The sequence below is a fragment of the Haliotis rubra genome, unplaced genomic scaffold, assembly GCF_003918875.1.
Source record: "Haliotis rubra isolate DU_JTF1 unplaced genomic scaffold, ASM391887v1 Scf144, whole genome shotgun sequence".
NCBI classification, from domain to species: Eukaryota; Metazoa; Mollusca; class Gastropoda; order Lepetellida; family Haliotidae; genus Haliotis; species Haliotis rubra.
The window spans coordinates 1,277,464-1,303,521 of NW_025765381.1; the positions used below are offsets into that span (position 1 = coordinate 1,277,464).

The window sequence follows — 26,058 nt, forward strand, 5'->3', positions numbered from 1 at the left end:
CACATGTGAATATTTATATTATGGGAAGTCAGAAGTGGCAGTAAAACAAATTTCATTTACAACTTTATGTTGCTTCTGTTAATGATGGCGTTAATCTATGGTTAAATCTGTATGATCTTTGCCATATCTTCATGGGAATCTTGGAAACATCAGATGTTGTGTAAAGGGATTTCTTCAAGTAAAGCAGCTCTCTTCCCCTTCTCTTTGGTGTCTCTCTACTAAGGCCTTCTGTCTATATTTATCACTTTTATCGGAAGGGTTACAAAGTAACCTTGACAAGCATTTCAGGAGGAAAATATTGTGTAACTTGAGGGAAGAGTTTGTGAAAAATGAAAAGAAAACAGTCCCAGATGTTGAGCATGTAAGAGCCTTGAGACTGAAAGTGGAGTGCGTGGTGATGGTGTGTGATGGCGGGGCTTGCAGGTGGTGTTATTTGATGAGATGTTGCTTCAGCAAACTGAGTTGATGTGCAGATGCAGCTTCCCCAGATGCAGGTATTCACTCTGTCTTGATGCAGTATTCACCATCTTCGCACAAACATACTCAAATGGTTGTTTAATGTTTGAAGGAATTTCTTTCTCTGGCTATTATACACTAGAATGTGACTTAGTTTCCTGTTGGCTTATGTGCTGGTTTTCACTGTGTAGAGTTGTGAACCTCATGTGTGCCGGAATTTTGATTGTGGGTTTAAACTCAGGATTTGCCCTGATGATCTTTCATGGTTTGTAACCGCCAACCTGTGCTTGTTGGTTTCACCGAAATGGTAAAGTTGTGATCTGCTTCTGACCTGTGAAGATTGGGTTAGAATTGATTTTCAGTAACCCATGTTTGTCGCAAGAGGTGACAGACGGGATCGGGTGGTCAGGCTCATTGACTTGGTTGACACATGTCATGGTATCCCAGTTGCGTAGATCGATGCTCATGTTGTTGATCATTGGATTGTTTGGTCCAGACTCGATTATTTACAGACCGCCGCCATTTAGCTCGAATATTGATGAGTGCGGCATAAAACTAAACTCACTAGTTAAAGGAGAGCTATACTACTTGAAACATGGTTTATATTGTGAGGCTGAGATGACCAGTGCACATACGTGGGATTTGAACTCCTCAAACAATCTTGCAAGGTTACTATCACACCCAAGCCAACTACCCCTTTAAACTGATTGCAAAACTTGAAAGTTGTTGTAGCGACCATTTGAGGCAATAAACCCGGTGTTCAGTAACTGATATTTATATTTATGGTCTAAAACATTAATATAACATTGGCTGTGTGGTCATAATCCTGTATTTATAAGAACAGTCTTTACACCAACTCACGCATGCACATATGCATTCATGCACACTCACATCAATTTTCGTGTATTACAATTTTAGTGTGTAGTGCTGGTCAAAACTGCATCTTCTTTGAGTGGCATTTTAGAAGTTTGGAAGTACAATATTGAACAAACTTTATGGATAACAACTTCTTTTATTTATGTACTTATATAATGACGCTACCAAAACTCTGGGAATAAAAACAGAATTATTTTCATCATTCTGTAATGGCGCAGGACACGTGCTTTTTTTTTAAAACCAAATTGTAAAGAGATATAATACACACTGTGCTTGAACAGAGGTTCAAAGAAGGCCAATAAATTGTGTTTTCTTTGTGATCTCTTTGCCCATATTAATGACCTCCCAATCAGCATTTCAGTCAGATGAAATATGTCCAGCTCTAACATAGTTGGTGATAACTGTTGTTTAATAGTACTGTGAAGCATGTAAGGCCTCAATCTACTTGCCAACATGTCGTCCAGTAAGTCTGACAAGATGTTTCCTTGAGTTTCTTTTAGCACTGTCCAAAAGGTAATTATCAACATTCTTGTAATATGTCTGTCGAGCCAAAGGTGTTTGAATAAAAAGAATAAAGTATTATGTCCTTGAGAAACTGTCCTACAAGTATGCTACCAGAACGATTATAGTTCCATGACAGGCTTGAATATTCTTAAAATATCATTGGAGCAGTATATATGAAAAAAATACTGTATGGCAGCCTGTGAAGTGAAAATCATGCATGTAAGCAAGTGGTTAGTCTGCAACGTCTGCAAAAACCAAATTCTTCTATTTACTCTGATGATTCTGTGTTCAATTTTGGACATTCCTCTTAAGCCTATACTTGTTTTGAAGAGTCTGTTAGTGTACTTTTGCACATTATCTTACAAGCAATTTGTGTTTTCTCAGGGCCAAACACGATTCTAACCAGACGTTATCAATCAAACTTCAAAACTGCTTCCATGTCAATCCTGCCATACTTTGGTTGAAGTGACGAGACTTATTTAAAAGAAACCTTCAAGTTAAACCTGCCGGGGAGAAAGAGCAGCCCTTGAGAACTACAAAATAGACACAGGCACTTAGGATAAGTACAAGCATATGTCACAGGTCAAGGCCAAAGGGTTAATAAACATGTTTTGTAGTCTGCAAGGGAATCAATTTAATTGGATTAAAACATGATAGCTTATAAACACGATAAAAGTTATTTGACCTTGTGTAATGAGGTACATGTGTTTCCGAAAATAACACCTAATTACCTGGCTACAGAGGGGTAACTGTATGCGGTATCAAGGGGATTTTGTACATTTGTAATCTTTGATGCATGCATGGTTCTGTTACCATACTTCGGACATTAGCAAGATTGCTTTAGTACCTCTTAATGCTTGATTGAATTCCTGAAGGCAATCAACATCATCAAGACTGCTTCCAGCAATATTTATTGTTGTAAGCTAATGGGGAGGGTATTTATGTGAGTTCACATCCACATGTGTTAACAGACGTACCATAGTTGCTCTAATTTGAATGCCAGCATCACTGTAATTGAAAAGTGTTGGAATGCACAACATCTGCCAGGTGAATATGTCCCCTATCTTATTGTTTGATCTGTGAAATGTTGAACGTGTGAGTCATAGTTATGGCTTGATTCATGTTAAAGTGGAGGATATGCAAGAAGTTGTCTCCAAGGGAAGATTACTCATCTTTGTTGCTTAAATTTCAGGAATGTGTTCTGATTTACCTCGAGAATTTCATGAAGTCACGCTTTTTCCCACCCATCAAATTTGATGTTTCAGTTTTGAAGCGATGGTGGTATTTTAACAGCCTGTTGCGTATATTACACGTATTAGATGTGTGCTAATTAAGTGTAGATCACAAGCAGTGCTCTGGCATGGGGCATATTCCCGTGGACTATCAGGTGTGGGTGGAAGAACATGTGGTGTTTGGATTTCCCAAGTTGGTCACAGGGCTTGGTCCCCTGCCAGCCTTCTTTTGATTAGAGTGAATATTTCATAAACTGTTAGGGGACAAATATGCCAGGAGCACAGGGAGTTGGAAGGCAACCTGCATGAGGCTAGATTACAGTCCATGTACAGGGGCTGCTTTAGAGTTTTGCTTCTTGGCCGTGCCAGGATCATGGGTTTGAATCCCAGATAAACTCTGAATGGGATCTTGGTCTGTTCTCATTGTCAGCACCATCGCTATACTTATAATTTCACGAAAGAGTCCAATTTAGATTTGGAAGCAATTGTTTTGTCTGATTGTCCCCAATTTTATAAAGTTTGAAATTGAATTGTTTTAAAAGTGAGCGAGAGTTTAGTTTTGTGACGCTTTTAGCAATATTCCAGCACTGTCATGGCAGGGGACACCAGAAACAGGCTTCACACTGTGGGGCATTGAACCCGGGTCTTCAGTGTGACAAGCAAACACTTTAACCACTAGGCTACCCGACCTCCCCGAATTGTTATAAAAAGCAGCATTAATCCTGATGCTGTCACTCACTGACAGGCGGTTAAGACAAGGTTGGTTTTGTGCAACATACATCAGGGCTTCAGATAAGGGCTGTATCGGCGTATGTACGGATATAAAGTAAGCACGATACAGTAGGAAATAAATCAGAAAACGTAGCAGATACGCACCACAGCAATGGTGAACGGTCCTAGAATCATTTACAGATGTATTTATCTGAAAAAGTATTGTTTTATTGTTTATTGACCTGTTTACACAAGAGTAGCAATATTGTTGTGCATATATGAAACGAAACACAAGATTACTGATAGTTCATTAAATTCCATTCAGTACCCTAAATGTACTCTTATTGTTTTCCAGTACTCCTATATTGAAACAATAAGGAGTACGTACTCCTGATCATGAAAACATTATCTGGAGCCCTGATACATGTTGCATGTATAGGGAGTACATAGGATGTTAGGGCTCTACTGGTAATCATTAAGCCATTGGATCATATGCAGAAGGGTAAGAACGGGAATGTGCATATCTCATGCCACATGTATATGTTGAGGAAGGAAGGTATTGACGACTAGCCTGATCAAACTCCATTCCACATAGGATAAATTGTTTGACCAAAATTCCTGTCTAAATTAGTCCATGTTGATAAAAAGTGAGGATACCGGCCTACATCCAACATGAGAGATTTGGCGACCAACCCCCATACCACATGAGTCCACAAAGAAGAATTTTGGCAATCAGCCTCAATACATGCAGTGTTTTCAATTGGGGATGTAAGTAAAGGAACCCATGCCATACTCAGATACTCCATATGTTGAGAAAAGTGAAGAAGATTCTGTTTGTTCTTCACAGGCTCTTAGGACCTTAAAATTCACATGTAGAAAAACATCAGGGACCAACGCACATAGCACATGATTGTACATTGAAAACATTGGGGACTAAAACACATACCACATAATTGTTCATGGCAAGCATTTGGGATCAACACACATAGCACATGATTGTACATTGAAAACATTGGGGACTAAAACACATACCACATAATTGTTCGTGGCAAGCATTTGGGATCAACACACATAGCACATGATTGTACATTGAAAACATTGTTCTTTGGGAAACACATACCACATAATTGTTCATGGCAAGCATTTGGGATCAACACACATAGGGAAACATTGGGGACTAACACACATACCACATGATTGTTCATGGCAAGCATTTGGGATCAACACATAGCACATGATTGTAGCTACATGATTGTGAAAACATTGGGGACTAAACACATATTGCTGAACACATGATTGTACATTGAAAAACAAGCATTTGGGATTTGGGATCAACACACATAGCACATGATTGTACATTGAAAACATTAGGGACTAAACACATACCACATAATTGTTCATGGCAAGCATTTGGGATCAACACACATAGCACATGATTGTACATTGAAAACATTGGGGACTAAACACATACCACATAATTGTTCATGGCAAGCATTTGGGAAGTACATTTTGGGACTAAAACACATAGGGATCAACACACATAGCACATGATTGTACATTGAAAACATTGGGGACTAAAATACATACCACATAATTGTTCATGGCAAGCATTTGGGATCAACACACATAGCACATGATTGTACATTGAAAACATTGGGGACTAAACACATATAACATAATTGTTCATGGCAAGCATTTGGGATCAACACACATAGCACATGATTGTACATTGAAAACATTGGGGACTAAACACATACCACATAATTGTTCATGGCAAGCATTTGGGATCAACACACATAGCACATGATTGTACATTGAAAACATTGGGGACTAACACACATAACATTCAACACACATAGCACATGATTGTACATTGAAAACATTGGGGACTAAAATACATACCACATAATTGTTCATGGCAAGCATTTGGGATCAACACACATAGCACATGATTGTACATTGAAAACATTGGGGACTAAACACATACCACATAATTGTTCATGGCAAGCATTTGGGATCAACACACATAGCACATGATTGTACATTGAAAACATTGGGGACTAAAATACATTGGGGACTAAAACATACATACCAAACATACCATAATGTTCATGGCAAGCATTTGGGATCTAACACACATAGCACATGATTGTACATTGAAAACATTTGGGACCAAACACATACCACATAATTGTTCATGGCAAGCATTTGGGATCAACACACACATAGCACATGATTGTACATTGAAAACATTACATTTATGACATTGGTTGACAAACATTGCCACACATACCACATAATTCCACATGGCATTTAGCCCATTTGTACATTGAAACATTTGTGTCCCCACCGATTGTACATTGATGTTCCTGGAATATTGCTAAACACATAGCACATGATTGTACATTGCATTGCGGCGTAAAACTAAACTCACTCACACTCAATCTCTCCATGGCAGATATTGGGGACTAATTCATATCACATGACTCTACAAGGCAGACACTGGGGAGTAACTCATACCACATGACTCTACAAGGCAGATATTGGGGAGTAACTCGTACCACATGACTCTCCAAGGCAGACATTGGGGAGTAACTTGTACCACATGACTCTACAAGGCAGATATTGGGGACTAACTTGTACCACATGACTCTACAAGGCAGATATTGGGGAGTAACTCATACCACATGACTCTACAAGGCAGATATTGGGGACTAACTCATTGGGGACTAACTCATACCACATGACTCTACAAGGCAGATATTGGAGACTAACTCATACCACATGACTCTGCACAAGGCAGATATTGGGGACTAACTCATACCACATGACTCTACAAGGCAGATATTGGGGACTAACTCATACCACATGACTCTGCAAGGCAGATGTTGGGGACAACTGACTCTACAAGGCAGCAGATATTGGGCAGATATTGACTAACTCATACCACATGACTCTACAAGGCAGATATTGGAGACTAACTCATACCACATGACTCTACAAGGCAGATATTGGGGACTAACTCATACCACATGACTCTACAAGGCAGATATTGGGGACTAACTCATACCACATGACTCTGCAAGGCAGATATTGGAGACTAACTCATACCACATGACTCTACAAGGCAGATATTGGGGACTAACTCATACCACATGACTCTACAAGGCAGATATTGGGGACTAACTCATACCACATGACTCTACAAGGCAGATATTGGGGACTAACTCATACCACATGACTCTACAAGGCAGATATTGGGGACTAACTTCGTACCACATGACTCTACAAGGCAGATATTGGGGACTAACTCATTGTACCACATGACTCTTCAAGGCACTCATACCACATGACTCTACAAGGCAGATATTGGAGACTAACTTCATTACCACATGACTCTACAAGGCAGATATTGGGGACTAACTCATACCACATGACTCTACCAGGCAGATATTGGACTAACTCACCTGACTCTACAAGGCAGATATTGGGGACTAACTCATACCACATGACTCTACAAGGCAGATATTGGGGACTAACTCATACCACATGACTCTACAAGGCAGATATTGGGGACTAACTCATACCACATGACTCTACAAGGCAGATATTGGGGACTAACTCATACCACATGACTCTGCAAGGCAGATGACTGGGAGACTAACTCATACCACATGACTCTACAAGGCAGATATTGGGGACTAACTCATACCACATGACTCTACAAGGCAGATATTGGGGACTAACTCATACCACATGACTCTACAAGGCAGATATTGGGGACTAACTTGTACCACATGACTCTGCAAGGCAGATATTGGGGACTAACTCATACCACATGACTCTACAAGGCAGATATTGGGGACTAACTCATACCACATGACTCTGCAAGGCAGATATTGGGACTAACTCATACCACATGACTCTACAAGGCAGATATTGGGGACTAACTCATACCACATGACTCTACAAGGCAGATATTGGGGACTAACTCATAACACATGACTCTGCAAGGCAGATATTGGGGACTAACTCATACCACATGACTCTGCAAGGCAGATATTGGGGACTAACTCATACCACATGACTCTGCAAGGCAGATATTGGGGACTAACTCATACCACATGACTCTACAAGGCAGATATTGGGGACTAACTCATACCACATGACTCTACAAGGCAGATATTGGAGACTAACTCATACCACATGACTCTACAAGGCAGATATTGGGGACTAACTCATACCACATGACTCTACAAGGCAGATATTGGGGACTAACTCATACCACATGACTCTGCAAGGCAGATATTGGGACTAACTCATACCACATGACTCTACAAGGCAGATATTGGGGACTAACTCATACCACACATGACTCTACAAGGCAGATATTGGGACTAACTCATACCACATGACTCTACAAGGCAGATATTGGGGACTAACTCATACCACATGACTCTACAAGGCAGATATTGGGGACTAACTCATATCCACTCTCACAACTCTGGCAGATGATATTGGGACTAACTCATACCACATGACTCTACAAGGCAGATATTGGGGACTAACTCATACCACATGACTCTACAAGGCAGATATTGGGGACTAACTCATACCACATGACTCTACAAGGCAGATATTGGGGACTAACTTGTACCACATGACTCTACAAGGCAGATATTGGGGACTAACTCATACCACATGACTCTACAAGGCAGATATTGGAGACTAACTCATACCACATGACTCTACAAGGCAGATATTGGGGACTAACTCTGACCACATGACTCTACAAGGCAGATATGGGGACTACTAACTCATACCACATACACATGACTCTACAAGGCAGAGATTGGGGACTAACTCATACCACATGACTCTACAAGGCAGATGTGGGGACTAACTCATACCACATGACTCTACAAGGCAGATAACTTACCACATGACTCTACACAGATAACTCATACCACATGACTCTACAAGGCAGATATTGGGGACTAACTCATACCACACATGACTCTACAAGGCAGATATTGGGGACTAACTCATACCACATGACTCTACAAGGCAGATATTGGGGACTAACTCATACCACATGACTCTACAAGGCAGATATTGGGGACTACCACTCTACTAACTCATACCACATGACTCTACAAGGCAGATATTGGGGACTAACTCTTCATACCACATGACTCTACAAGGCAGATATTGGGGACTAACTCATACCACATGACTCTACAAGGCAGATACTGGGGACTAACTCATACCACATGACTCTACAAGGCAGATATTGGGGACTAACTCATACCACATGACTCTACAGATATTGGCAGATACCACATGACTCTACAAGGCAGATATTGGGGACTAACTTGTACATACCACATGACTCTTACAGACTAAGGCATACCACATGACTCTACAAGGCAGATACTAACTCATACCACATGACTCTACAAGGCAGATATTGGGACTAACTCATACCACATGACTCTACAAGGCAGATATTGGGACTAACTCATACCACATGACTCTGCAAGGCAGATATTGGGGACTAACTCATACCACATGACTCTACAAGGCAGATATTGGGGACTAACTCATACCACATGACTCTACAAGGCAGATATTGGGGACTAACTCGTACCACATGACTCTACAAGGCAGATATTGGGGACTAACTCGTACCACATGACTCTACAAGGCAGATACTGGGACTAACCACACATACCACATGACTCTACAAGGCAGACACTGGGGATCCACACATACCACATGACTCTACAAGGCAGACACTGGGGATCCACACATACCACATGACTCTACAAGGCAGACACTGGGGATCCACACATACCACATGACTCTACAAGGCAGACACTGGGGATCCACACATACCACATGACTCTACAAGGCAGACACTGGGGATCCACACCATGACCTACAAGGCAGACTCTACAAGGCAGACACTGGGGATCCACACACATACCACATGACTCTACAAGGCAGACACTGGGGATCCACACATACCACATGACTCTACAAGGCAGACACTGGGGATCCACACATACCACATGACTCTACAAGGCAGACACTGGGGATCCACACATACCACTATGACTCCACATGACTCTACAAGGCAGACACTGGGGATCCACACATACCACATGACTCTACAAGGCAGACACTGGGGATCCACACATGACTTGACTCTACAAGGCAGACACTGGGGATCCACACATACCACATGACTCTACAAGGCAGACACTGGGGATCCACACATACCACATGACTCTACAAGGCAGACACTGGGGATCCACACATACCACATGACTCTACAAGGCAGACACTGGGGATCCACACATACCACATGACTCTACAAGGCAGACACTGGGGATCCACACATACCACTTGGTTGACACTGAAGAAGTTTGCTAACCAACATACATATGACATACCTCATGTCTGATTGTTAAGATAGTGAAAGCGGTGATAAATCCCAAGTCACTCACCACCTTCCACTTCCAGAGATCTGGAGAACGACACACATATTATCTTACCACACAAAGAATCAAATAGGGGACATAGCATGTAGAGGACTTAATAGGGAAATTACCACCTTGCTAAGTGACTTCATACAGATTCACTTTCCTCCATCAGCTGATAGTGCACACACACACACAAAGCCAACTGCTCACCCAGGGAATTGCTCACATGGGGTAGAGGTAATCTTTTACATCGATTCTCTGAACTTTAGGAGCAATTACTGGTCCAATTATTACTGGCATTTATATGACAGTGGTGCTGATAGCCAAGATCAGAGCCTGTCTATGTATCTGTTGTTATCTTAATTACACAAGGCTTAGTTCAGGTAGTCTGCATTCTTTGAAGATTCTTCAGGTGCTTGATCTATATTTTCTTTTTACCTGCCTCTTGCTGGCACTCACTGATCAAGTATTTTAGCAGGAGGACTGATCATGTTTTGCCAGGCTGGCGATGCACAGTGATGGGTATTGCTCGACTTTTGTATTGCAGTTTATTGCAATAGGGATTCATGTACTGCCACATATGCAAAAAAATATTTCATGTATTCTTTCATCTGTAGTTTATATTATTTACGTGATAAAAACACCCAAAACATTTACCTTGGAGTTTTTGTACTGAAGTTGACAGTGTACACATTGAGATGTTATCTTCTGTTTTCTGATCATGATTTTCTTATGCCCCACACATTTTTGATAATTTTAATGGACATTTATAAAGCGCCTATATCCACGCACTTGTGCATGCTCAAGGCCCTATGACATTATTACTCCGGTTAACACAAGCTGTCGTTGAGTTGAGCTTCAAGGTTATCAGTCATATGACTGATCCCACCAGGTACCCATTCACTCCTGTTTGAGCAGAAGCAATTTTGAACTTTACTTGTTTAAGGTGAGACCACATGTGTGCTTCATTGTGGGGCAGGACTGAAGTCCTAGAAACTCTCAGCAGTCAAGTTGCCAAACACAGTGACCCATCCAAGACTCCCTGTGACCAATATTGCTTAAATTCAGCTGATTTGTGACTTGAGCTCTATGCACACCACCACACAACTCAAATCTTGGGTTCAAACTTATAACCAGCATCTCCTCATGACCAAGGGACACAACTTTTCACAGTTGAGACACTTCTCATCTGTAAATTATAGGAGAATAAAATACAAGCGCTCTAAATCCTTTTGAAATTTGACTTCTATGCTTGCCATTTAAAATGTTCACTTATTATTTTGCAGATTGGATGAAGATGGCAAAGTTCTCACACCAGAAGAAGTGCTTTACAGAGTGAGCAAATTGTATCATTTTAATGACTCCATTATGTTTGTGTCTGAGATATTCTGCAGTGAAAATATAAGGCTGAAAGTACAATGCATGATGTTCTCTCTGCAGGCTGTGAATGGTCAGTGAGATTACAATACATGATGTTCTCTCTGCAGGCTGCGTATAGTCAGTGAGATTACAATGCATGATGTTCTCTCTGCAGGCTGCGTATAGTCAGTGATAGTCATGATATTCTCTGCACTGGCTGTGTGAGTGAGATTACAATGCATGAGAATTACAATGCATGATGTTCTCTCTGCAGGCTGCGTATAGTCAGTGAGATTACAATGCATGATGTTCTCTCTGCAGGCTGCGTATAGTCAGTGAGATTACAATGCATGATGTTCTCTCTGCAGGCTGCGTATAGTCAGTGAGATTACAATGCATGATGTTCTCTCTGCAGGCTGCAATGATAATCAGTGAGATTACAATGCATGATGTTCTCTGCAGGCTGCATAGTCAGTGAGATTACAATGCATGATGTTCTCTCTCTATGCAGGCTGCAGTATAGTCATGATGTGAGATTACAATGCATGATGTTCTCTCTGCAGGCTGCGTATAGTCGGTGAGATTACAATGCATGATGTTCTGCAGGCTGTGTATAGTCAGTGAGATTACAATGCATGATGTTCTCTCTGCAGGCTGCGTATAATCAGTGAGATTACAATGCATGATGTTCTCTCTGCAGGCTGCGTATAGTCAGTGAGATTACAATGCATGATGTTCTCTCTGCAGAATACAATGCTGGTGTTCTCTCTAGTAGTCAGTTACAGATTACAATGCATGATGTTCTGATGTTCTCTCTGCAGGCTGTCAGTGAGATTATAGATCTCTCTGCAGTGATAGTCAGTTACAATGCATGATGTTCTCTCTGCAGGCTGCGTAGAATCAGTGAGATTACAATACATGATGTTCTCTCTGCAGGCTGCGTATAGTCAGTGAGATTACAATGCATGGTGTTCTCTCTGCAGGCTGCGTATAGTCAGTGAGATTACAATGCATGATGTTCTCTCTGCAGGCTGCGTATAGTGGGTGAGATTACAATGCATGATGTTCTCTCTGCAGGTTGTGTATAGACAGTGAGATTACAATGCATGATGTTCTCTCTGCAGGTTGTTTATAGACAGTGAGATTACAATGCATGATGTTCTCTCTGCAGGTTGTTTATAGACAGTGAGATTACAATGCATGATGTTCTTCTCTGCAGGCGGTACAGGCTGTGAACTTCTCCCATGATGCTTGTCACTCACAGATGGATGTCAAGTTCCGCTCCCTCATCTGCTGTGGTCTCAAGTAAGTAGTCTAAAAATATCAGTGCGATTTGTTTTGAGGTTATATTTTAGTCAGAGGTGTTCAAATACTTGAAAACTTAACTTAAAAATTATTCTTGTCTCTCTTTATCTTCAACTTGCTTTGTTAAATAAGAGAAAAAATGTCTACACATATCACGATGTAACAAGCCACTTTCGCTATCATGGGTCACTGATACTCACTCAACCAAGAATATTCTATTTCATATGTTATTGTCTGTTGGTGTTTTTAAATTGTTGTTTTTTTCAAATATATGTTTCAAATTCAACAATGCTGATTTTTGTTCTTTCACATTACAACTAAAATGAAAATTTCCCACTTCCTCATCTCTTTATTTTCACGAGTCAAGCAAACTTTTGAACACCTCTGTTTCAGCTAATTTTTCTTGTCATATTTGTTTATTGGAAATCATATGTTTTACACTCCTAACTCTTTAAATGTTAATGTTGACAAATACCATGCTGTACCAGGTATCCATGAAGTCAAGTTAACTGACACCAGTGATTATGTGAGCTTATGTATCTATCTCACCTATCTATTTGTTGATGGCTGTCATAGGAGCAGGAGCTGGTTTAGCTCATGTAGAAAGCCTCTGTATCATGGCTATGTAGTTCTGAAGGTCTTCAAGAAGGAAACCTTTCAGAAATGAACCTTCTAAACGATCGTGTCCATTTTTACTTTTCTGTTCATTGCATTTTATTACTGGAGTATCTGGGTTACTCTTGACTTGGAAAGTATGCAACAGAGGCAGTGACACATATAGATCCTATCTGTGGGCAATGGTGTGGTTTCCTGCATGACCTACTCCCCAGTGGGCAGTTTGCAGGGGCTCAGGTGCTGGGTCTGTCAGCGGCCAAATTACTAGGATGATGCGGAGTGCTACAGCGTCACATCAGAGTCTTCATGAAGTGATGCAATAGTCGGCTGAAAATAAAACACTTGAAGCTAATTGGTGGGAAAGGCAGTCGATTTCCCTGTTATTTGTTGTGTCACGTTTCAAGTGCCTCTCCTCTCGTTTCTCTCCGCCGTTCTCCCCCCACCTCCCACAACAGCTACTGCCGCGGACCAGCAGTGGGTGAGCATTGTGCGATGCGACGCCCAGTGGGGGGGAGCGAGGTGGAGACGCGAAGAGGAGGATGTGATTAGAGGCACAACAACGACCCACTTCACACCCCACCTCTGAGGTTACACTTATATGGGTAATACAGAAGCGTGAATTGCCATACTTACATAATGTAGTGTTCCTTTCATCAGCTCTTGTCATCAAAGGAGGGCAGTAACTCAGGAGGCTGTCTGAATAGGTTCAGATTGGTTCTGCTGTCTGTGTCATCACATTAAATGTGTATTTCTCATTGGAGGAATTATGTTCATTGCTAGTTTTGGGCCCCAACACTTACCTCTATATCAGCCTCTCTTCAATTGCTCATATATGTTTAATGTTTGTGACATATTAAGCCAATGACATTTTGATAGAGTAATGACAGAGAAGATCTATCATGTATCTGGAACAAACTTGATGGTGATTGGTTGATAATAGTTTTCAAATCAAAGCTCATAATTATGGAATCATTTGTCTTTGCCCTTTCATTTTTAAGCAATATGTTGTACAATCTTCAGAGAGCCTGTCAGAATCTATTTTGAGTATAAGTTTGTTTATAACATGCAGTTGGCTTTGTTAAATCTGCAGGTATATGACTCAACATGTTGCTCTTCTTCAGATCAGTATGAAACTGATACAGACTGGTGTTCAGTCACATATATATTGGAACAGTTATATCAACCATGTCTTGTTATACCTGATGAACAGTGTTATGTTAATTGACTTTGACATTTGTACCACAAGGCATGAACACCTGCCCCCGAGGAGATTTGAGTGCATCTAAGACATGCATGATGCATCAATATGTAGTTGTAATGCACTTGATCTGCAATACTCCTGCGACATATACTGATGGTAGATGCATTATCGTTAAGCACATATGTAGCTTCTGAACACCTGTTCTACGTACATTCCTTCTGACACCTGGAGCACTTGGTGATCCCGAGAATCACCTGCAGCATTTATATCAGTTTTGATACTTGAAAAACTCACACCACCTGTGTCTGATGTCTGCTTTGACACCTATGGTACTCATGCCGCATGTAACATCTGTAGAACTCCAATCACCTGTAATATCCATATAAACTAGAGCAACTGTAGCACACGACACCTTGAGTGCATGCACATGACACCTATGTAGTATTCATGCCACATTTGACACTTGTAATGATCATGGTAAATATGACACATGTAGTACACATGACACATGAAGTACTCACTATGCCTGTTGCACATGTCATGCTCATATGTGTGGCTCATGATATGACACATGTGCAACTTTCACACATCTGCAGTGCTCATGTCATGATACATGTACTACTCACATGATACACCTGTAGTGTTCATGACTTGACACATGTTGTACTTGCATGATACACCTGTAGTGTTCATGACTTGACACATGTTGTACTCACATGATACACCTGTAGTGTTCATGACTTGACACATGTTGTAATCACATGATACACCTGTAGTGTTCATGACTTGACACATGTTGTACTCACATGATACACCTATAGTGTTCATGACTTGACACATGTTGTACTCACATGATACACCAAAGTATTCTATGACTTGACACATGTTGTACTCACATGACTTACCAAAGGACTAATGTCAGGACACATGTGATGGCTCATGATAAACCTGCAGTGCTTATGACTTGACACATGTTGTACTCGCATGATACACCTATTGTGTTCATGACTTGGCACATGTGGTACTCACATGATACACCTGTAGTGCTCATGACTTGACACATGTTGTACTCGCATGATACACCTGTAGTGTTCATGACTGACACATGTTGTACTCACATGATGCACCTATAGTACTCATGTCTTGACACATGTGATGGCTCACATGATACACCTATAGTGTTCATGACTTGACACATGTTGTACTCACATGATACACCTGCAGTGCTCATGACTTGACACATGTTGTACTCACATGATACACCTGTAGTGCTCATGACTTGACACATGTGGTACTCACATGATGCACCTATAGTACTCATGTCATGACACGTGATGGCTCACATGATACACCTGCAGTGCTCATGACTTGACACATGTTGTACTCACATGATACACCTATAATGTTCATTACTTGGCACATGTGGTACTCACATGATACACCTGTAGCACTCATGACTTGACACATGTTGTACTCACATGATACATCTGCAGTGCTCATGACTTGACACGTGGTACTCACATGATGCACCTATAGTACTCATGTCATGACACACCTTGTACTCACATGATACACCTATAATGCTCATGACTTGACACATATAGTACTCACATGATACACCTGTAGTGCTCATGTCATGCTACCTGGGTATTGACAGGATACACATGTAGTGCTCATGTCATGACACATGTATACTCACTTGATACACCTGTAGTGCTCATGTCATGACACCTGGGTACTGACAGGATACACATGTTGTGCTCATGTCATGCTACCTGGGTACTGACAGCATACACATGTAGTGCTCATGTCATGACACATGTATACTCACTTGATACACCTGTAGTGCTCACATGGTACACCAGTAATACTCATTTGACATGGAACCTGCAGTTTTAATGTGATATGATACGTTTAGTACTCCTGTGACATGTGACACATGTGTATTTCAAGTGACACTTAAGTCCTACACGTAACACGTGACACGTAAGACCTACATACTTCTTCAAACATCCCAAGACCAAGATACAAATTGGTTTGTTTAGCATCTGAAACATTCCACCTTGCTAAAGCTGCAATCTCTGTTCCAGTGAGCAGGTGCTGCACCTATGGCTGGAGACTCTCTGTTCTTCCCTGGACGTGGTGGAGAAGTGGTATTACCCCTGGTCCTTCATCCGTTCCCCAGGCTGGGTGCAGATCAAGTGTGAACTAAGGTAGGTCACGGCATCCTACTTTACGTAGTGACTTTGGGGATCTGTTCAAAAATTTGATGTCAGATAAAAAACTTAATTACTTAGTGAGTGAGTGCTTCCTTTGGCAATAATTCCATCAATATTCTGGTGGCGAACACAGGAATGGGCTTCCCACATTGTATCCATGTTTCCAGTTCTTCTGTCTCTTTAGGTTTACAATTGGATGAAATCAACTTACCTTAGCACTCAATGATTTATATAGTAACTAAAATCCATACTATTTCACAGATCATATTTTCACCTGGAGAACGTCATCATGAACTTTTCAATCCTCAGTTGTCACTCCCTGTGTAAACATTCCCCAGAATATGTTTATGATATATTAGGATTAGGTGATTCTAAATATGTTTATCTTTCTTCCTCATAGTATTACAAGGATTTCAACATTTTCAGAATTAGATTTTGGAGGGGAATGTGCAATATGTCTCAAAGCTGAAGGAATTAATGTTTTCCCTACATTGAACTTTTGAACTGGTCCCCAACTATTGTCTTTGTCATCATCTAATTGTTGTAATGAGAATCTCTTCTTTACTTGGTGACTTTCATCTTTATCATTATCTAGTTGTTGTAATGTTGTAATGCGAAACTGTTGTAATGCGTAATGTTGGCAGCTTTATCTTTATACATGTGTATTGTCGTTACTAATTTTACACCTGTTAATACCTTTTAGATCACCTTTGCTTTGCACCTTGAATAGTTCTTGAATGCAACTATGTGGAACCTTTAGCTCTGCTAGGCACTGTTTCCATATTTATTTACTTTATCTGATTTGTAGCTGTGGTATTCCATTATTCATTATGCATACTTAAAACAAAGACTGCCTCAACTTTATGCTAATCTTTTAATATTAACCTGCAGACTTGTTTGCTTCAATGCTTCTTTTATCATGTTCTTCATCAGCGTTCAATTTGAAAAATCAAAGAGCCATTCATTTACTGATTTGGACATGCTTTTATATGCATGGTGTAAGTGAATGTTTTAGTTTGTATATGAACTAACTATGTATATTTTCATTGCCTGTCAAGAACACGTTGCCGGATGATATGTCTAATCACAAACTTATTTAATGGCTCACCTGCGGAAATTGTGGGTCAGAATAGATTTCAGTCCTTCATGTATGCCATACAGACTGACTAAAATGGTATTCAGTTGGTCAAAATCTTTGACTTGGCTGATTGTGCGTCTCTGTACCCTGGAGGTATGGGTGGTGCTCGTACTATCAACCACTGGTTCATCTATCACTGATGTCATTATGTAGAGGCTGTGAGGAACAGCTGCAATATTACTGACAAGAAACATGCACTTATTTAGTGGCTGCCCCACTCAGGGATATGTTGATAAGTTGTTACGAATTTTGTTGTTTTATACTTAGGGTTGTTGCAGCTGTGAAAAGAGGTTGTCTGTAAATATTGGGTATGGACCAGACTGTCGAGTGACTGATATTATCAGTATCGATCCTTATGATTGGGTTATGTGGACATGGGATGTGCATATCTTTTACATCTCCTGTAGGCGAACTCTGTAGGAGTCCGTAATCAGTAGGCACTTGATGTTCTATTCTTGTCTCTAGTGTAAGGGTTGGAGGTGTTCCATAGTGGGATCTGGTTTGTGTGTGTGATTTACCATGCTGATATGAATTGTTGCTCATGGTATTGACTACAGGTTTGCATTGTCGCGATACTCATAGATAACTTTGATAGACTGTGAAATTTGTTACACCGGTGTAAACCAACACTCACACATAAAGTTGAAAGGGAACTGTTTCAAGAGTTTCAGGGGTAAGATAGACTTGGAGTAAAAGCATTTGATTATTAACCACAGACCGGAATTCAGTTCCACATGAGTTTTGTGTCAAGCTAATTTTTCATGTCTCCCACTGTGATATGGGAGGAATAATGCTGAAAGAGTACAAAAATAAGTTAAAGAATTACTCAATAAGCAGTAGGACACTAGGTAGGGCTTGTACCTTGGTGTTTGATTCCTTTATTGCTGACTTGCAACAAATGGTCAGTGAATGGTATTTAGAGATTGTCGATTGATTTTCTGTGATAAGGGACTGGGATATTGATTAAAAAAGGGAGAAAGATTGTTTTAGTGTGTACCAGAAAAAAACAAAACAATTTACCTATCAAACCCTTCAAATGTTCAGTGGACATTCCTCATACATTTAAAAAAGAAATTGAAAATAAATGATTAACTGATCTGCTTGAAGTAGGGCCTCGTCAAGTGATGTGTCTACAAAACAAATCCCAGCACCCTCTTCCCTTCCAACCAGTAAGGGACCATCTCATCTCATCTCAGGGAATGTTGACTCTTTAAGTCTCCTAGTGTAGTACATGAAAGTATGAAGGGTTTCAGGGCTGTATCAGTTACCTGGCTCCCAACCCTGCCCTCTGAACAGATGTAGACAAAACTGCAAGCTAGCTATGAATGGCTCTATTATCACTAGCAATCTATTTTAGTTTACAAACTGCAACAGCATGTTATTATCATTTGTTTACACAGAATGGAAACTGTCTAGTCAGAAGAGCACCTTTGTGTGTTTTCTTTCGGTGTAGGAGAGAGAGAGCATGCCTGCATTATAACCCTGCCTTGCATTCCTAGCATACCCCTCAAACATTCACCTTTTTCCTAGCAATCAGATTTCCCAAGCAGGAATGAAGATTTCATAACACAGACGTATCTATAATACATAGTGTCACTCACCCTTGGCTTGTGACGTAGATTGGCCACTAAAGTGGAACAGGACCGAAGTATGAAGATCAGTACAGATTCCGTGTATGTTCGTAATTCCTGAAATCACCATTTTTTGGCTGTGCTCATTTGCAGAAAGGGCATAAAGGTGATCTCTATGTACTGACAGGCTCAACAGGGTTGTTGCCACTTAACTGTCATGAAGTGACGGACTGACAGAAATATATGCGATTATCAAGTCGTTTCAATAAGGTTGCAGTGTTTTTCCAGGGTATACCCTTGTGTCAATAAACAGCCATCAATCTTAGAAAGGGTTTGGGGATGTTTTTGAACAGATTCGCAGTTCTTACAGGCAGAAGAGGCTGTCAAGCAGTCAGAGTTTGAATGAGGAGCTGTATGATATCTTATCTTCTTGTTATAAATGTGTTATACATGTGTATTTTTGAAGGTGACTGGTTTCAAGTGTGCAGATGTCTGTTAAGTTCTGACAGCTGATCACTCAGGCATGATGCATGTAAACACCTGAAAAAGGTGTTAGCTTGCAGTGTATGTTGTTTATCTTAAGTTTTACTTATGGCCTGAAAGATTCCCGCATTCCATAAGTCATTATCCTATTGTGCTGTCACATCCCTTAACGCTTGTCAGGTCAGGTATCTGATTTGGCAATGGGTACTTTTGTATTCAACCTACTTGTTTTGTTGTTGTCTAATAGATTTGGTTTCTTGTAAGAATTATAATTGATAAATCTGATACTGTTAATACTCAGATTGTTGAAACTATTTATCAGTCAACTCTGAGAATGATATATTACAAGAATGTGAGTGAGAGAATGAGTATGCTTTTATTGCACTGTTAGCAATATTCAAGCAATATGACAGTAGTGGACTCAAGGAATTGGCTTCACACATTGTATCCATGTGTTGAATCAAACTCGGATCTTCAGTGGTGTATGAGTTGGGTTTAGTGCCGCTTTTGATGTGATGTGATGTGATGTGATGTGAGAAGGAAGCCAGGTGTGATATGATGTGAGAAGGAAGCCAGGTGTGATGTGAGAAGGAAGCCAGGTGTGATTGATGTGATGTGATGTGATGTGAGAAGGAAGCCAGGTGTGATATGATGTGAGAAGGAAGCCAGGTGTGATATGATGTGAGAAGGAAGCCAGGTGTGATGTGAGAAGGAAGCCAGGTGTGATGTGATGTGATGTGAGAAGGAAGCCAGGTGTGATGTGATGTGATGTGAGAAGGAAGCCAGGTGTGATATGATGTGAGAAGGAAGCCAGATGTGATGTGAGAAGGAAGCCAGGTGTGATGTGATGTGATTGATGTGATGTGATGTGATGTGAGAAGGAAGCCAGGTTTGATGTGATGTGATGTGATGTGAGAAGGAGGCCAGTTGTGATATGATGTGAAAAGGAAGCCAGATGTGATGTGAGAAGGAAGCCAGGTGTGATGTGATGTGATGTGAGAAGGAAGCCAGGTGTGATATGATGTGAGAAGGAAGCCATGTGAGAAGGAAGCCAGGTGTGATGTGAGAAGGAAGCCAGGTGTGATGTGATGTGATATGATGTGATGTGAGAAGGAAGCCAGGTGTGATGTGATGTGAGAAGGAAGTCAGGTGTGATGTGATGTGATGTGATGTTAGAAGGAAGCCAGGTGTGATGTGATGTGAGAAGGAAGCCAGGTGTGATGTGATTTGATGTGATGTGAGAAGGAAGTCAGGTGTGATTGATGTGATGTGAGAAGGAAGCCAGGTGTGATGTGATGTGATGTGAGAAGGAAACCAGGTGTGATGTGATGTGATGTGATGTGAGAAGGAAGCCAGGTGTGATGTGATGTGATGTGATGTGAGAAGGAAGCCAAGTGTGATGTCATGTCATGTGATGTGAGAAGGAAGCCAGGTGTGGTGTGATGTGGTGTGAGAAGGAAGCCAGGTGTGATGCGGGTCCCAGCCATTACCACTTTAGTAAAACCAGAAGGCATGGGTTGGTGGTGACAAACCTTGAAACATAATCTGGGTGAACCAGGATTCGAACCCAGTTACATGAGCTTCTGGCATGCCCAAGGTATGCCACACTGCTGTGCAGGCTTTTTGTTGTATTGTTTGTGCAAAAGCATAACTCGTGTGGTGTGACTCGTGAACATCAGGGTTAGAATTCTGACAACCCATGCTTGTCATAAGAGCTGACTAACAGGATGGGGTGGTCAGACTTGGTTGATGCATATCACCGTATCTCAGTTGCGTAGATCGATGCTTATGATGTCACTGACGGGATTATCTGACCGATTATTTAGTGCTGTGTCAATCAACAAACAAAAGAAACCAAGTTGTGGGATGTTACACCCTTCATCAATATTGGTTGCCATGGCAAACAAGTGGTTGTGTTTTATCAGAAGCATTAGCTGAGCTCCCATGGTATGGAGTTTTCATTGAGCTATAGTATTTGGGAGATACTACTGAACCCTTTCAGTCTCTCCTTGACCCTTGCTAAGCAGGTGGTTGTAAGCATTACTCGAGAGATACTGAACCCTTTCAGTCTCTTCTTGACGCTTGCTAAGCAGGTGGTTGTAAACAATACTTGGGAGATACTGAACCCTTTCAGTCTCTTCTTGACCCTTGCTAAGCAGGTGGTTGTAAGCATAATCATTACTTGAGAGATACTGAACCCTTTTAGTCTCTTCTTGACCCATGCTAAGCAGGTGGTTGTAAGCATTACTTGAGAGATACTGAACCCTTTCAGTCTCTTCTTGACCCCTGCTAAGCAGGTGGTTGTAAGCATTACTTGAGAGATACTGAACACTTTTAGTCTCTTCTTGACCCCTGCTAAGCAGATGGTTGTAAGCATTACTTGAGAGATACTGAACACTTTTAGTCTCTTCTTGACCCATGCTAAGCAGGTGGTTGTAAGCATTACTTGAGAGATACTCAACCCTTTCAGTCTCTTCTTGACCCATGCTAAGCAGGTGGTTGTAAGCATTACTTGAGAGATACTGAACCCTTTTAGTCTCTTCTTGACCCATGCTAAGCAGGTGGTTGTAAGCATTACTTGAGAGATACTGAACCCTTTTAGTCTCTTCTTGACCCATGCTAAGCAGGTGGTTGTAAGCATTAGTTGAGAGATACTGAACCCTTTCAGTCTCTTCTTGACCCTTGCTAAGCAGGTGGTTGTAAGCATAATCATTACTTGAGAGATACTGAACCCTTTTAGTCTCTTCTTGACCCTTGCTAAGCAGGTGGTTGTAAGCATAATCATTACTTGAGAGATACTGAACCCTTTTAGTCTCTTCTTGACCCTTGCTAAGCAGGTGGTTGTAAGCATTACTTGAGAGATACTGAACCCTTTCAGTCTCTTCTTGACCCTTGCTAAGCAGGTGGTTGTAAGCATAATCATTACTTGAGAGATACTGAACCCTTTCAGTCTCTTCTTGACCCTTGCTAAGCAGGTGGTTGTAAGCATTACTTGGGAGATACTGAACCCTTTCAGTCTCTTCTTGACCCTTGCTAAGCAGGTGGTTGTAAGCATTACTTGGGAGATACTGAACCCCTTTCAGTCTCTTCTTGACCCTTACTAAGCAGGTGGTTGTAAGCATTACTTGAGAGATACTGAACCCTTTTAGTCTCTTCTTGACCCATGCTAAGCAGGTGGTTGTAAGCATTACTTGGGAGATACTGAACCCTTTTAGTCTCTTCTTGACCCTTGCTAAGCAGGTGGTTGTAAGCATAAGCATTACTTGAGAGATACTGAACCCTTTCAGTCTCTTCTTGACCCTTGCTAAGCAGGTGGTTGTAAGCATAATCATTACTTGAGAGATACTGAACCCTTTTAGTCTCTTCTTGACCCATGCTAAGCAGGTGGTTGTAAGCATTACTTGAGAGATACTGAACCCTTTTAGTCTCTTCTTGACCCATGCTAAGCAGGTGGTTGTAAGCATTACTTGAGAGATACTGAACCCTTTTAGTCTCTTCTTGACCCATGCTAAGCAGGTGGTTGTAAGCATTACTTGAGAGATACTGAACCCTTTTAGTCTCTTCTTGACCCATGCTAAGCAGGTGGTTGTAAGCATTACTTGAGAGATACTGAACCCTTTCAGTCTCTTCTTGACCCATGCTAAGCAGGTGGTTGTAAGCATTACTTGAGAGATACTGAACCCTTTTAGTCTCTTCTTGACCCCTGCTAAGCAGGTGGTTGTAAGCATTAGTTGAGAGATACTGAACCCTTTCAGTCTCTTCTTGACCCTTGCTAAGCAGGTGGTTGTAAGCATAATCATTACTTGAGAGATACTGAACCCTTTCAGTCTCTTCTTGACCCTTGCTAAGCAGGTGGTTGTAAGCATAATCATTACTTGAGAGATACTGAACCCTTTTAGTCTCTTCTTGACCCTTGCTAAGCAGGTGGTTGTAAGCATTACTTGAGAGATACTGAACCCTTTTAGTCTCTTTTTGACCCATGCTAAGCAGGTGGTTGTAAGCATTACTTGAGAGATACTGAACCCTTTTAGTCTCTTCTTGACCCATGCTAAGCAGGTGGTTGTAAGCATTACTTGAGAGATACTGAACCCTTTCAGTCTCTTCTTGACCCATGCTAAGCAGGTGGTTGTAAGCATTACTTGAGAGATACTGAACCCTTTCAGTCTCTTCTTGACCCTTGCTAAGCAGGTGGTTGTAAGCATAATCATTACTTGAGAGATACTGAACCCTTTTAGTCTCTTCTTGACCCTTGCTAAGCAGGTGGTTGTAAGCATAATCATTACTTGAGAAATATTGAACCCTTTTAGTCTCTTCTTGACCCTTGCTAAGCAGGTGGTTGTAAGCATTACTTGAGAGATACTGAACCCTTTCAGTCTCTTCTTGACCCTTGCTAAGCAGGTGGTTGTAAGCATAATCATTACTTGAGAGATACTGAACCCTTTCAGTCTCTTCTTGACCCTTGCTAAGCAGGTGGTTGTAAGCATTACTTGGGAGATACTGAACCCTTTCAGTCTCTTTTTGACCCATGCTAAGCAGGTGGTTGTAAGCATTACTTGAGAGATACTGAACCCTTTTAGTCTCTTCTTGACCCATGCTAAGCAGGTGGTTGTAAGCATTACTTGAGAGATACTGAACCCTTTCAGTCTCTTCTTGACCCATGCTAAGCAGGTGGTTGTAAGCATTACTTGAGAGATACTGAACCCTTTCAGTCTCTTCTTGACCCTTGCTAAGCAGGTGGTTGTAAGCATAATCATTACTTGAGAGATACTGAACCCTTTTAGTCTCTTCTTGACCCTTGCTAAGCAGGTGGTTGTAAGCATAATCATTACTTGAGAGGTATTGAACCCTTTTAGTCTCTTCTTGACCCTTGCTAAGCAGGTGGTTGTAAGCATTACTTGAGAGATACTGAACCCTTTCAGTCTCTTCTTGACCCTTGCTAAGCAGGTGGTTGTAAGCATAATCATTACTTGAGAGATACTGAACCCTTTCAGTCTCTTCTTGACCCTTGCTAAGCAGGTGGTTGTAAGCATTACTTGGGAGATACTGAACCCTTTCAGTCTCTTCTTGACCCTTGCTAAGCAGGTGGTTGTAAGCATTACTTGGGAGATACTGAACCCCTTTCAGTCTCTTCTTGACCCTTGCTAAGCAGGTGGTTGTAAGCATTACTTGAGAGATACTGAACCCTTTCAGTCTCTTCTTGACCCATGCTAAGCAGGTGGTTGTAAGCATTACTTGAGAGATACTGAACCCTTTTAGTCTCTTCTTGACCCATGCTAAGCAGGTGGTTGTAAGCATAAGCATTACTTGGGAGATACTCAACACTTTCAGTCTCTTCACCATGCTAAGCAGGTGGTTGTAAGCATTACTTGAGAGATACTGAACACTTTTAGTCTCTTCTTGACCCATGCTAAGCAGGTGGTTGTAAGCATTACTTGAGAGATACTGAACCCTTTCAGTCTCTTCTTGACCCATGCTAAGCAGGTGGTTGTAAGCATTACTTGAGAGATACTGAACCCTTTTAGTCTCTTTTTGACCCATGCTAAGCAGGTGGTTGTAAGCATTACTTGAGAGATACTGAACCCTTTCAGTCTCTTCTTGACCCATGCTAAGCAGGTGGTTGTAAGCATTACTTGAGAGATACTGAACCCTTTTAGTCTCTTCTTGACCCATGCTAAGCAGGTGGTTGTAAGCATAAGCTTTACTTGGGAGATACTGAACCCTTTTAGTCTCTTCTTGACCCTTGCTAAGCAGGTGGTTGTAAGCATAAGCATTACTTGAGAGATACTCAACACTTTCAGTCTCTTCACCATGCTAAGCAGGTGGTTGTAAGCATTACTTGGGAGATACTGAACCCTTTCAGTCTCTTCTTGACCCTTGCTAAGCAGGTGGTTGTAAGCATT

At 41.2% G+C, this 26,058-nt stretch overlaps 1 protein-coding gene across 5 annotated transcripts in view; it reads left to right on the forward strand.

Annotated features, from left to right (window-relative positions):
- Nucleotides 1-26,058, forward strand: part of LOC124269340 (small G protein signaling modulator 3-like) — a 91,316-nt gene that overhangs the window by 56,558 nt on the left and 8,700 nt on the right. For all 5 annotated transcript variants that reach the window (XM_046704357.1, XM_046704356.1, XM_046704355.1 and 2 more), the window contains exons 17-19: nucleotides 11,554-11,602; nucleotides 12,846-12,931; nucleotides 16,838-16,960. In XM_046704357.1, coding sequence (XP_046560313.1) covers nucleotides 11,554-11,602; nucleotides 12,846-12,931; nucleotides 16,838-16,960 — 258 coding nt within the window. The remainder of the gene's footprint in view (nucleotides 1-11,553; nucleotides 11,603-12,845; nucleotides 12,932-16,837; nucleotides 16,961-26,058) is intronic.